Genomic DNA, 14016 nt, shown 5'->3' with positions numbered 1-14016 from the left:
ATAATTTCACAGTATCTGTCTTATTCTACAGTTTGCTTTTTATTTGTATACTGCTTTTTAATCTTACCCTAACATTGTATCTTTGTGGTAGAGGGTTTATTTGTATACTGATAAAATAGTTCCAACTTGTCGATTGATCATTTAATTGGCTTTTTTATAGTGTAACAATACTGTTAACTAAACTAGTTCGAAATAATTTCTTATCAACATTTCTTATTCTTAGTTTTTAAGCAAAAGGTCAATTCATTTTTACCAATTATCATTTTAATTGTTGCTATATTTCTATAGACAATAGTCATACCAATCCATTTTTTGTACCTTTTTTGAAATTATGTTTAATTTCTTTAATTGATATATTATCAGATGTTGTTCGTTGAATTGTTTATTTTATTTTTCTCCAAAATTTAAATTTGGCCAAACTCTTAGTTCTTGGTCTTTTGGTGTATGGTTGAAAATCATTTTTGTTTTGATTATCCTGACTGGACCTACTGGTTATCAAGGGACTATGGAGCTATGGTCCTTGGTATTAAGTTTACCGATTAGCGAGTGATTAACTTGCAGATCATTCACAAATATATGGCTCGACTGGGATTTCTCGACTCTTGTCCGGTTTTGCACTCTTGCCTTGTAGACAAACACGATTATAAATAATCGGCGACATAAATTTACAACAGTACCAAGACAGAATTCGATTTCGTGACTATAGGAACCATAGTAGGATCGTTCACTCGCCTTAATGTTGATGACGATTTTTAGATTTATCGTGGTATATTAATTGTTATGGAGTTATGGAAAAATTAAATAACTTTGACATCGGGTTCTCTGATACAAATAGTATTAAATGCAGATAGTAAGGGTCAGAATTCGATATTAATTAACTGCAGTTTATTATGTTATGGCAACTCAGAATGATATTATTTGAATTTGAGGTTAAATTACTCATACCTTTTCTTCATGGCATTAATATGGTATTAATTATCCTTGGATATACTATATGGTTCTTCTGTAAGCATTCATCACTTATTTCACTGAATTACTCCTAAACCGATTTCGAATAAAATGTTTCACTGGGGCCCGAGATAGCTTAGATTTACAATTTGTCCCGGTATTTTTTATTATTTTTTGATGTATTAAAACATTTTTGAATACCTCTGAATCTCGTGCTTAGACTGGGGACTGGGATGTCACATCTCATGAGCCTCACGTGCTACTGTCGCCTTAGTCTACTAATGAAAAACCAATGTTCGGACAGGATAACGACTGTTGGGTTCGCTGACGAATAACTGACCGAGTTTAGTGATGAAAATATGTACGTATATACATCAATATGTGTATTTGATGGAGCTAGATGTGTGTGATTGAATGGAATTCTAACTGAGAATCGCTAAACAAAGAAAAACATTTATAGTTTAATATATTTTTCAACAAAAATAAGCCAAGAACTATTCGGAAATACTCACCTGCCAAATATTTCAGATGTTGCATCGAATCACTTTTCTAACAAATCCCTGTTATAGAAAAATAGGAGATACCAGTAGTTTCAACTGACATAATGTTATTTCAGTTGCAAGTAAGTATTATTCAAATAACACCAAATAAAAATTTAATGAAACTGCTACGTACTTCGTTACTATAATTTGGTATTTTGCCGATACTGTAAATCTCGGTGGTATATTTCAACGTACTACTATTTCAATAGTATGATTTTGGAGCGATAGAACATCGAAAATGCAATTACTCAATGTCGGAAAATAGATGGCGTAAAAAACGATCGAATCGATGGACATCGAGCCGAATGGCTCTCAACAAACGCCCTATGCTTTTCACTCCGGCGTGTGTACGGATATATATAAAAAAATGCTCTCGCTACAATCCTGTTCGATTGCACTTGATATCCCACAAATCGCGCTAATGGTAAAGTGGAACGGCAAACAAACAGAAAAAAAGATAAAGGTAGAAAGCTGGAGAGCTTATATAAAGGGCGTTTTAACTGGAAAAATGTTTTTATTAATCCGATGGAAAACGGTGACGACAACCCGACGACAGGGAAAAAAGAACTGCGCGGTAAAGTGTACAACAAAGTCAAGATGAGGCGATATAAGGCGAATGCGAGGGAGAGGAACAGGATGCATGGTTTAAATGCAGCACTGGACACGTTAAGAAGGTAAACAGTTTCTTATATAGGTATTCATTTCTTATTCCGGATTCAATTTTTTTTCTATACATTTCAAAAAAGTTTAGTTCCTTTTTTCATTTTCTTTTAGTTATATTTAATGTTATATATACGAGGGACACTATTTATATTTTGGTAATAGGACACAAATAGTTAATCTGCGAATAAAATTTTGTTGTTTTTCAAAGTACTCGCCACGATGATCGATACACTTTTGTATACGCTTAAACCAATTTTCAAAGCATTTATTCCATTCCGAATGATGTATCTTCAAAACATGATTTTTGAACGCTTCAATAGCTTCTTCGGCCGATGAAAATCGTTGACCATGCAGTTTATTCTTCACGGATGGGAACAAAAAGAAGTCATTGGGTGCCAAGTCAGGGCTGTACGGCAGATGACCCATCAATTCAATGTTTTGAGTACTCAAATAGTCTCTTGTTTGAGTCGATGTGTGAGAGCTCGCATTGTCATGATGAAGAACAATCCGGCGTCTCTTGTTTGTTTTCCTTATATCATAGAATACTTCTGACAAACAAATGGTTGTGTACCAATCAGAATTTACTGTTTTACGATCCTCTAAAGGCAATGTGACCAGTTTTCCCGAAAAAAACAGGCCACCATTTTCTTTGAAGTGCTTCGTGCGCGAACAACTTTTGTTGGATTTGATTCATCTTGGAACACCCATACAGTCTACTGCTGCTTACTTTCGGGCTCATAAGAATATATCCATCATTCGTCACCTGTCACGATTTTCTAAACGTCTTTCGAAGCACCGCGATTGAATTTCTTTGCACCAATCGATACGCGCCTTTTTTTGGGCGATTGTCAAATTGTATGGGATCTAACGCGAACATAACTTTTACACAGCTAAGTGTTCATGCAAAATCGCATATGTGCTGGTGGAACTAATGCTTAGGGATGCCTCAATCTCACAATAGGTGACATAACGATCTTGCTTAATCATTTTGTACACAGCATCGATTTTTTCTGGCACAACAGCCGATTTTGGACCACCTCCACGAAACCCGTCGGACAGCGAACTACGACCACGATTGAATTCACTAAACCAGCGATATACAGTGATGAGATTCTTGATGGAGCTTCATTGCCAAAAGCCAAATTAAGTTGACTGAAATCGTAAAAGATCATCGCACGAAAATGTTCAGTTTCATTATTTGCCGAGACAAAACTTTCAACTAAATATAAAATTAACAAATAGCGGCCGTGCGACAAAATGTTCTGAGTACGTATATCGTTAGAAATGTCACACTTTACGATGGAACCGTCAGATGGACTCACGTGATAACAGTGCTGCCAATTTCCAAAATATAGATAGTGACTCTCATATTATAATACACATATTGCTCTAAGTGTGTCATGTTTAATGCCTGTTATATCTTACATTCATGTATCAGTTTTCTTCCATCAATCCATTTTTGGTCCATCTTCTTTCGACCAAGGTTACTTTTCTCTTCTGAAGCATTTTTCTGACACATTCATCTTAGGTTCGCCCTTTAATGTTTCTCCTCTCCGTCCATACCGTTTTTATTCTCTTTATTTGTCTTGTGTCCTCCGTGCTCTGTAAGTGTCCCCAAAACTGAGGTTTTAAACATTTTCTATGTACTCTTCTACTAAATCAATATTGAGATCCTTAGTGTTAGTCTGTTCATTACTTTGTATTATTATTAATTATTTTATTATATATTAGTTTATCATTAATTCATTTATTATTTATAGCGAGTGAATTTGTATAATGATTACTTCTAGTACTCGTATCTGCACAACTTTTGTTTTGTTATTCATTACCATTCCTTATTCTTGTCTTTCTTCTTCCATTCTTCCATTCTTTCCATCTTTTCCATATGTTAAACATTTTATGTAGCTGGTCTGATGGATTGTTATTATTAACTTATCTGAAAAAACTTCTCCCGACATTATATGTTTCCATATTTTTATACCTTATAAATGCCTTCATGTCTATAATATTTCTTTATTATTTTATCCGATGCATATTAATAACAGAGTTGGGCTTCAAATTACAGCCTATCTTAGTTCCGCTTGGGTTTTGATTGTATGTATTTGATGACATGTCTACAATGACATAGGTGTATGCAATATTACTTAATTATTTTTATTCTAATGTAACTTAAATAGCATGTCCCTTCTTATTCTGCCAAATGTCCTTTCCAAATCAATTAATGTCATTGAATATTACATACTATTCCATTTAAATATATAAAACATAAAATTATTATGGTTTTATAGAACTATTTTGACGGCTGATCAATTTTTTCCCAAAAATATGTAATCTGTTATGTTTAATTAATAAAATTAAATATGGCGCAATTAATACAGCACTCCATTGTTCCTCCCAAAAATTTATTCTCCATAAAATAGCCTGTGTTATCGTCCATTTAATATAGTTCATTCGCTCAAAGCATAAGAAATATCAAATTATTCTATAAAATTTAATCATGTACAGGGTTTTTGTGATTAAATTTACAACACCATTTCAATTTATATACATGTTTGAAATAAGTTCAGACAAACTTCAGTGATGAATAATTCCAATTCCTTACAAGTACACTATATAGGGTTTAAAAAAATTAATAAAGAGATCGGTGGATATTGAACTTAATTAGAATTTTAATATAATATTAATAATTTGTAGAATTATTAAAAATTATAAAGGTATGATCTTGATAATTTTAATATTTGATAATCGTTATTTTTAATTTTCTCTTTCTGTTTACTATTACTAACATTACAAATATTTAATAAATTTTGAAGGTTTCTAAATTGTTCTAACTGTATTGTGTGTTTCATTCTCAAGTTTTTATGTTTTTGTCTTAATTTTAAACCATTATCAAATAATATCCTTTAGATCATTCTTATCTTTAAATTCTTATTATAATTTTTATTATAATTAATAGTATATTAATTAACTAGATTATGCAGAACGCAGTGAATGTCCAAGTGAGGTGGTAACAACAGAAAACATCAAAGAAATCCACAAAATCCTACTGAATGGTCGAAAAATGAAGTTGCGTGAGCTAGCTAATGCTGTAAAAATATCAAAAGAACGTGTTTTTTTAAATTTTGCTCAGTGTTGACAAAAAACAAGAACATGTTGATTCTGAGCAGTGTTTGGTCGTGTTTAAACGTAACAAACCTTAATTTTTGCGTCGATATGCGACAATGGATGAAACATGGATCCATAACTTTACTCCGGAATAAAAACGATCGTCATCTGAGTGGACAGCAATTTTTGACAGGTCTATTTTGAGGCAAAATATTGTTCTACAAAAGTGGTATTGAAATATTAGAGCGGCGCCCGAATGATTGTGTGGGTCTTGATGGAAATTAAAATAAAATAAATCTCGTTTTCTTTGTTACGCACGGGACTTCAGCTCATATATTATTATGAAGGAATAATAACCACTCTTGATTGTTTATTAATTATTTAATATTTAATATATCAAATAAAAAATAGCTCACACTATGAAAAACTTATTGTAAGTCTTTTTATTTATTGTAAACTTCGAGAAATTATTTAAATAGTTTCGATTTTTAATAAGGCACATATTTGTGATAATTAATAAATTATATATTAATTAAATTTATAATATTTTGTGTTTCAGTTGTATGCCCATTCAAGTTACTCATTTAGATGTAAATTCCACACCTCAGAAGTTGTCTAAAATAGAGACTCTTCGCTTAGCTAGGAATTACATATCGGCCATGTCCCAGACACTCCAAGAAGGACGTCCCATGGATATGGTTCGTTTCGTCCAAATTCTGAGCAGAGAACTAAGTCAAACTACAGCAAACTTACTCAGCGGGGCTCTGACGGGTACCATGAATGGAACTAGTGACTTTAACAATTCTTATAACTCGAGATACGACAATAATCATCATGGATATCACCGAAATCAACGGGACTCTTATGAGACTTTACAGTGTCCTCGATATTTTAGTTCCGGTTATAGGTACGACAGCAGAGACAGTCAAAGACATTACTGTTGTTCAGGTTATTTTAATGGTGGTTTTAATAACTACGCACATTTCTTGTATGAACAAAACAAACAGTGTTACAGTTCTAGTCAAAATACGTTTAATTACTGCGGAGTTAAGAGTAACTTGTTATCCAATAATTACCATATTTTGAAATAAAATTGTATTTACTTCTTTATTACAATTACATTTATTTAAAATATATTGTTATTATTTCAATTCTAAATTAACGGAACAAAAAACTCACTAATGCATTGAAACTCAAACAGAATTTTTAATCCTGCAGTGTGTATAAAGGAAACGCGGAAAATTTGCTTTAAGTTATTATAAATTTACTAAATGTTTGATTTTACATTTCAATTTAAGTATAATATTTATTAATATTTTAGGCTATATTAGTGATGAAAGGCATTTTACGATAATATTATATATAGGCTTATAGGAGGCATTCTAGTATAGAAACTTGTCATATTTATTAGTTATTATGTCATAAACAGATAAATCATTTGAGAATTTTTTAAGATGTTTTAAAATGTTAATAATGCACAGAGAGATATGAAGACACAAATTATAAGATAAGCTGATAGACGCTTTGGTTGGAGCAGTGGTAAATACCACAGGACTGTCCTCTTGCTGTTGCGATACTTGCGATAGTCCCGGGCATAACCGTAAATGTATGTTTATAATTGTTTAATATTTGTGATTGTCTTTAGGCAAGAGTGCAAAATGTCACTACAAGGAAAATGGGCCCAGTCAAGCCAGTAACCAGGCTGGTTAAAACCGGATGTTTTCTGGGATGATCTCCAAAATGCTCACTTGCCGGTAGGCTCAATGTCCACATTAAACAGTAGGTCCACAAATTGGCTTTATAATTGTCTAATAAATCAGTCTCTTTGATTTTAGGTCAAGTTTAGAGTATCTTTCGACTAACCAGTATAGTCGTTTTATTTTGGTTCTAATGTGTTTTGCTTTTTGTTTAACATGATATTTTCAATTTAATCTATAGTCAAGATGGATGCCGAGGTATTTAGCTGATTCTGCTTGAGGAATCGGTAACCCAATTCTGAAATAACTTTAAATTATTAGTAGACAAATGGCTGTTGCTGCAGAGCAGAGTGTTCTTTATGTTTCCTTGTAATTCATTAGAAATAATATTTGTCGATAATGATGTAATTTGAGATGATTGGGCTAAATTATGCTGAACGTACCTTTAGTTTTTATTTAAAAATATTGATATCGATATTTACAAAAATGTCGATACCTTTTAACATATTTAGCTGAAGACAAACAGATTCGATTTTTTAAATAAATTTGCTTAAATAGTTGTTTTTTTACCATGTAATTTGTTTATATTTGGAGTATTAAAAATACATTTATATAACACTATAATTTAGTATTTGTTGTACAATACAAATCCACATTGATTAATATTGACGATTTATGATGAAAGGCATTTTACGATAATATTTTATATAATAAGCTGATAGCCGTTTTGGTTGGAGCAGTGATAAATACCACAGGACGGTCCTCCTACTGTTGCAATAGTTGCGATAGTGCCGGGGCATAGAGATAAATGTATGTTTATAATTGTTTAATATTTGTGATTGTCCTTAGGCAAGAGTGCAAAATGATCCCTACAAGGGAAATGAGCCCAGTCAAGCCAGTAACCAGGCTGGCTAAAACCGGATGTTTTCTGGGATGATCTCCAAGTTGCTCACTTGCCAGTAGGTAGGCTCAATGTCCACATTAAACAGTAGATCCATTTGTTAACAACCATAGTTGGTAAAAAGGATATATATATATATATATATATATATATATATATATATATATATATATATATATATATATATATATATATATATAGATAAATCGTGGATATATCTTGCTCTACTCAACCAACATTGAAAGACACATAAGACTTTAAAAACATGTTATTCACAAAAAGTGGGTTAGTGGTGTTTTGAAAATACTGTCCTATTAAAATATCAGGAGATGTTGGATTCTTGGATTGACTGAATATGCGTTGAACATAAACCAATCAATATCCTTTCTTTTTGAAAATTATCTTTAATCAAGGCATCTTTTTTCCTATTTATTTAGTTCAAAACCCTTTTCTCCGATGTTAATCACAGATTATTCGATGTGTCGAAGTGTTGACGTATCTTGTTAGTAATGTTTTACTGTATGTTAATCTCGGTAGAGATGATGATGATGATGAAGTTAATGTAATAAACAGAAATTGAATAATTTGGTTAGCAAATCTTTTTAAATAGTAGTAAATTGTTCCAAAGTGACTACAGGGTTCCATTCAATATTTATATTTGTAATTCATCTGTAGGTATCACTGAGCAGTTCCTAAATCGCGACATCGAAATATTCATAGTCAAAAAAAATCCTACATTGTATCTAAACTATTTTGAACATTGTCTTGATACACCCGAATTCTTAATATTTATAATATTAATCTTATAGTGTAAAACAAATATAATTGCCAAAATAAGTTGTTTTATCCAAAATAAATGCTAATGTTCGGGCACAACGTCTATCGACCGCATTTAATTTATTATTTTTTAGAGTAATTATTTGGTACAATGTATATTAAAAATGAATTTCAAAGAACTCGGTTTTTATTACAATATACAGGTCATAAACACAAGATATAATTAGGCGTAAAAATGTTTTGTTTTTAGCATTTGTTTGTCCAATAAACCGATATCAGTATATAGTATGTTTGCGTAGCATTACCAATTAATTAGTTTAATGTTTTTGCGTATCTCATACTATCAATATTTGGCCGTGCACTGATCCTATTATATCTATTTGGATCAAAATAAACAAGCGGATTATCACATATTGGCACGGCTTATTTACTCAAGATAATATTAAAATATATCATTATATTGCTAATTTGAATATTAGTTCGAATCGAAAACTTTAAAACGCTAATAAACGGAATTTATATATAAAGCTATTATATGATTTGAAATAAAAGAGTTTATTATTATTAAAACAAAAGTTAAACTAAAAGTTTTTAGTTATAAATAAATATAATATTTATGCTCTGTAATATACAGAGCATAAAAATAACAAACATTGTGGTTATTCTGATCAACGTTATGGTTGTTTTCACCGTAATAAGCTTACATTTTTAGGACGACATCACGTTATTAAGAGCTGGATAGATTTGGACAAATGAAAACACACAATTAATCAACACAAGGATTGTTAAATATTTCTTGTCGATATTTCTATATTTGAGATTATAATTCTTTAATAAATAACATGTTTTTGTGATCTTATTATGTTAATTTCCTACTTTTCAATTTGGCAAATTTCGACATTTCCTTTTAGTTAATTCTGATTTTTTTTAACAACATCTTTATTAGATATGCTTAGTACAATCTTAATTATAAATTAATTTATTGCTATATTTGAATTTCAAGGCGAGTGCGAGATAAGTACATCAATATGTATTCCTTAATTATAACACAAAATCATAATAACTTAAGCTATAGTTTACACTAAATGGATACACTTTATTTAGTTTGCTTAAATCTTCTAATATCCTGCGCGTTGTCCAGTAGTTGTAATGCTTCCACGTTCGTATGATTTAATAATCTTCTTTCGTGTATTAAGGCGAAATCTTGGATAACTTCGGAAATCCATTTGATTTCCAGGTCATCGTGCAGTTCTTCGTTGGTTACGTAACGATAGGCATTGGTAAATAATCGAAGAATTTTGTTTTGACAGCGTTGACCCCATAGGTCCAAATTGTCTTTATAATTGTCTGATAAATCAATCTCTTTAATTTTAGATCAAGTTGAGTGTATCTTCCGACTAACCAGTATAGTTGTTTTATTATTGGTTCTAATGTGTTCTGATTTTTGTCTAACATTATGTTTCCAATTTAATCTATCCTCAAGATGGATGCTGTATATCTTCTTTCTGTGTTTAGCTGATTCTGCTTGAGGAACCGGTCACCCAATTCTGAAATAACTTTAAATTATTAGTAGACAATGATGTAATTTGAGATGATTGATAAATTGAGATTGATGATTGAGAAAATATTGATATCGATATTTACAAAAATATCGATACCTTTTAACATCTTTAGCTCAAGACAAACAGATTCGATTTTTTAAATAAATTTGCTTAAACAGTTGTTTTTTTAACAATGTAAATTGTTTATATTTGGAGTATTAAAAATACATTTAAATAATACTATAATTTACTATTTGTTGTACAATATAAATCAACATTGATTAATACCTAAATAAAACAAAATTTAAAAGATGCGAGATCATATGTAAGATAAAAGTTATTAAGATTTTTCTATAAATTTTAGTAATATTAACTTCTGATCCATTACATGTTTCTTTAGTAAATACATTTCTTAGCAAAGCACTAACCGAATGTTGTAAGTACTGTAGTATATAATACGTTAATTTGTGCATCAAGTGTTACAATGAATGTTTCAAAGGATGTTAACAATTATAATCTTAAACTATAGAACTTATTTTTTTTTATCTTTAATTATACAACTCGTAAATGAAGTAATGCAAATATGCAGCAGTTAAAATGAAACTAACCATATAATTCTTTTTATCAAACTGATATACTTTGAACCTTTTATCAGTCATTTTAGTTATTTACTTTATGGATCTAACTTTTGTAAAATCAACAGTTAATGTAATATTTGTAAATACATGCCTTTAATATATATTTTTAAAATGTAAAAAATAAATTACCTAATTTTGTTCGTCTCTTTTTAGTATACATGCTAAAGGCAAATATCAATTTCAAAATTTATTGATTTATTTATATATTCTCTATTTTAATATATAAGCATGTACTCCTTCATTTATTAATCCCTTTCTATGTTTATCTATTATGATATTTAATATTTAATACCTTTTTAATATTTTTTATTATGACATTTAAAAAACTATCGATATATTGGTTTAGATATTTTAAAAAATATATCGATACAACAATATATTGGAGAAACGAAATATCGATTTTTTTTTGCAATAAGTATCAAAAATATCGATATTTTACAAAAAAATATATCGATATTTTTAAGAAAAAATATATCAATATTTTCAGAAAAAATAAATATAATGAAATATATTAATAGCTTTAAAAAAATATATTTCTTCTAAATCTCTTAAAAGATGGTGATATTTTTGATGCACCGTTAAAATTAAGTACCAATATTAAAGGTTTATTAAAAATTGTATTTAATTTATTCCGAAGAAATATCGAAAAATATTGGCTAAAAATATATCGATATATCGATCTTTTTTCTGCATCCCTAATGTATACTCAAATTTAAGTCTCTGAACTTATAGTTACAGTTCTTATTACAGTTACAGTTACAATTATCTGTACTTTGTTAATTATTGAAACTTAATGGATTTTACATTTAATTAAATCCCATTAAGAAAAATTAAGTTAGTCAATATTAAATCTTGAAATAGTTTGAATATATTTTAATATGTTTGAGTATATATACCTGTATTATTCTAATTAAAATAGTTTTAGCATCAATACATAGTAAAATTATTTCCTATACTTTGTTTTGAGAGAAACATAGTTCAAATGACATTCTATTTTTATTCAATGTGTTGTGTGCTAATTACGCTATAAGTTTGAGAATAATTTATGTTAAATTCCGGCTTGGTTGGCGCTGTAGTACAGGCGACAGCAGATCCTCCTGCTGTTGCGATAGCCGCGGGTTTGAATACTGTTGGGGCATGGTCGTTATGTTTGTGATAGTTTAACATTTGTGATTGTCCATACGCAAGAGTGCAAAATTCGACAAGGGAGATGCTCTCAGTCACGCCAGTAACCACGCTGGTTAAGATCGCCAGTCGGTAGGCTTAAAATCGAGGACCGTGGTTCGGAGCCCACGTTAAACTGTAGGTCCAGTCCAGATAAACCCTAATTGGTAAAAAGGAGAATACAAAATATATTAAATATAAAAGTATATTTACAGCTGGCTTGGGTAAAGGCGACAGGACCACATGTCCACCTATTGTTGCGATAGCCGCTGGTTCATATCCTGCTGAGGCAGGCATTTGTGATTATCCTGGGCAAGAGTGTGAAATCTGAGAAGGAAAATGATCCCAGTCACACCACTAACCAGGCTGGGTAAGACCGGATGTCTTCTGGGATGCTTTCTAAGTTGGTCAGTCGCCAGTCGGTAGGCTTAATGCCGAAGACCGTCCTTCAGAGACCACGTTAAACTGTAGCTCTAGTCCAGATAAACTCCTAGTTGGTAAAACGAGACTTTAAAATATATTAAAAAAAGAATACATTATTTCTTTTTAGTATATTTAATTTTTGTTCAGGTGTTTTTCAATGGAGTAAAAATAAAAACAAATATACAACAACAAAATAATATATTCAATAACTTAATACAATATCATTATTACACGTTTTACATGCATAATAATACATACATATACATATATATATATATATATATATTTTTTTTTTTTATTATTTATTTATTATTATTTTTTGCAGCACATTTACAAGCCGTGTGATTCCAAGCCAGCAAATAGGTTTTCTTCACGTAATCTGGATCGGATAAATAAGCAATTTCTAGGAACAGTTCTTCATGTTCCGAATGTGTACACGTTTCACTTTTACTTTGACAGCATCTAGAACCACCACATTGGTGCAGTACGACACTTGGTGGATCGTACTAAAAATAAACATTTGGTTACCAAGAACAAAGTGACAAATAAATATATATGCTATACACGTTACTAGAAACGATATTCAGATATTGCAAAATGGTCTTTACACTCTTCAATTAATTGTAGAAACATGTCGTTCGATTGAGAACCATAAACAGGACCATAGAAGTCGAGAAGGAGGACTAAAATTATTTTTAAAATGTACGTCTACTTATTTTTAGTTTACAGGGCATTGTTTTTCCTGAAATGTTAGCAGTATAAAATAATTTGTTAATATTCATGGTAGTAAAAAATATATCGGTATTTTTATCAGCCGATATTTTTCCAAAAAAAAAATAGATGTTTCTTAAACATTAAGAACCTCTCAAATATTTTTTATAATATTTAAAAAATACCGATATTTTTTTAGGACGATATATCAATATTTTTATTTTTTATAATAAAATATCGATATTTTTTCCCTCCGATATATCAATATATCGATATTAAAAAAAATTTCGAAGATGTCAAAAGTCTAATTCACGGGCTTTACTCTGATATCATGAATATTTACCAGTAAAGCAAAACGTAAATCATCATTATTAGTTATTGCCAAAAGATCACTTATTGTGACAACGGTTGGCTTGGGCCTATGGCATGAGTGTTCATTAACTGTGTCCATAATTAGTTCATATGGTATGATTTTTATAACACTTCTACTATCAACCAAGTTTAACATAATCAACAGTATAATAATTTTCATGTATTCCATTTTCACGCCGATGTACATCAGTCAAGCGTCTGTTAAATACAAAACCCGTAACCTGTTTTACGCGGCTATTTATATAACGCTTATGACTAAGCCAGTGTTATAAACCAGTCCGAGCTTGTGAAGTGTGATTCGCAGGAAATTAGTCATATATGATTTAATTTATTATTTTAATAATCGTAAATATATATATTTTTTAATTTGTTATATTTTAAAATATCTCTATACCAGTTAGGGTTTATCTGGATCGGATCTACTGTTTAACGTGGTGTAAGAAAATATAGAACGACATTGTTGAAGAATTACGTAAAGGGTACCTGATTACTTATTCGCTAAAGGAGGCGGGTTTGGTATCGGGACCGGGCGAT

At 30.4% G+C, this 14016-nt stretch overlaps 2 protein-coding genes across 2 annotated transcripts; one reads left to right on the top strand and one right to left on the bottom strand.

Annotated features, from left to right (window-relative positions):
• The first annotated feature begins 1982 nt into the window (after nt 1-1982).
• LOC143198252 (uncharacterized) lies at nt 1983-6394 on the top strand. The gene is made up of 2 exons (XM_076407381.1): nt 1983-2164; nt 5818-6394. Exons 1-2 carry the CDS (start codon nt 2016-2018, stop codon nt 6347-6349), a joined length of 681 nt encoding a protein of 226 aa, XP_076263496.1. The 5' UTR covers nt 1983-2015; the 3' UTR covers nt 6350-6394.
• A 6307-nt stretch (nt 6395-12701) lies between these two features.
• Nucleotides 12702-13769, bottom strand: LOC143198698 (uncharacterized). The gene is made up of 2 exons (XM_076408058.1): nt 13454-13769; nt 12702-12905 (listed from the first exon to the last, which is right to left on the bottom strand). Exons 1-2 carry the CDS (start codon nt 13667-13669, stop codon nt 12702-12704), a joined length of 420 nt encoding a protein of 139 aa, XP_076264173.1. The 5' UTR covers nt 13670-13769.
• Between the last annotated feature and the right edge of the window lie 247 nt (nt 13770-14016).

This window comes from Rhynchophorus ferrugineus, unplaced genomic scaffold (assembly GCF_030347505.1).
Source record: "Rhynchophorus ferrugineus isolate W39M unplaced genomic scaffold, kcgeb_rfMv2 rfM6, whole genome shotgun sequence".
NCBI lineage: Eukaryota > Metazoa > Arthropoda > Insecta > Coleoptera > Curculionidae > Rhynchophorus > Rhynchophorus ferrugineus.
This window is presented reverse-complemented; position numbering and strand designations above follow the sequence as displayed.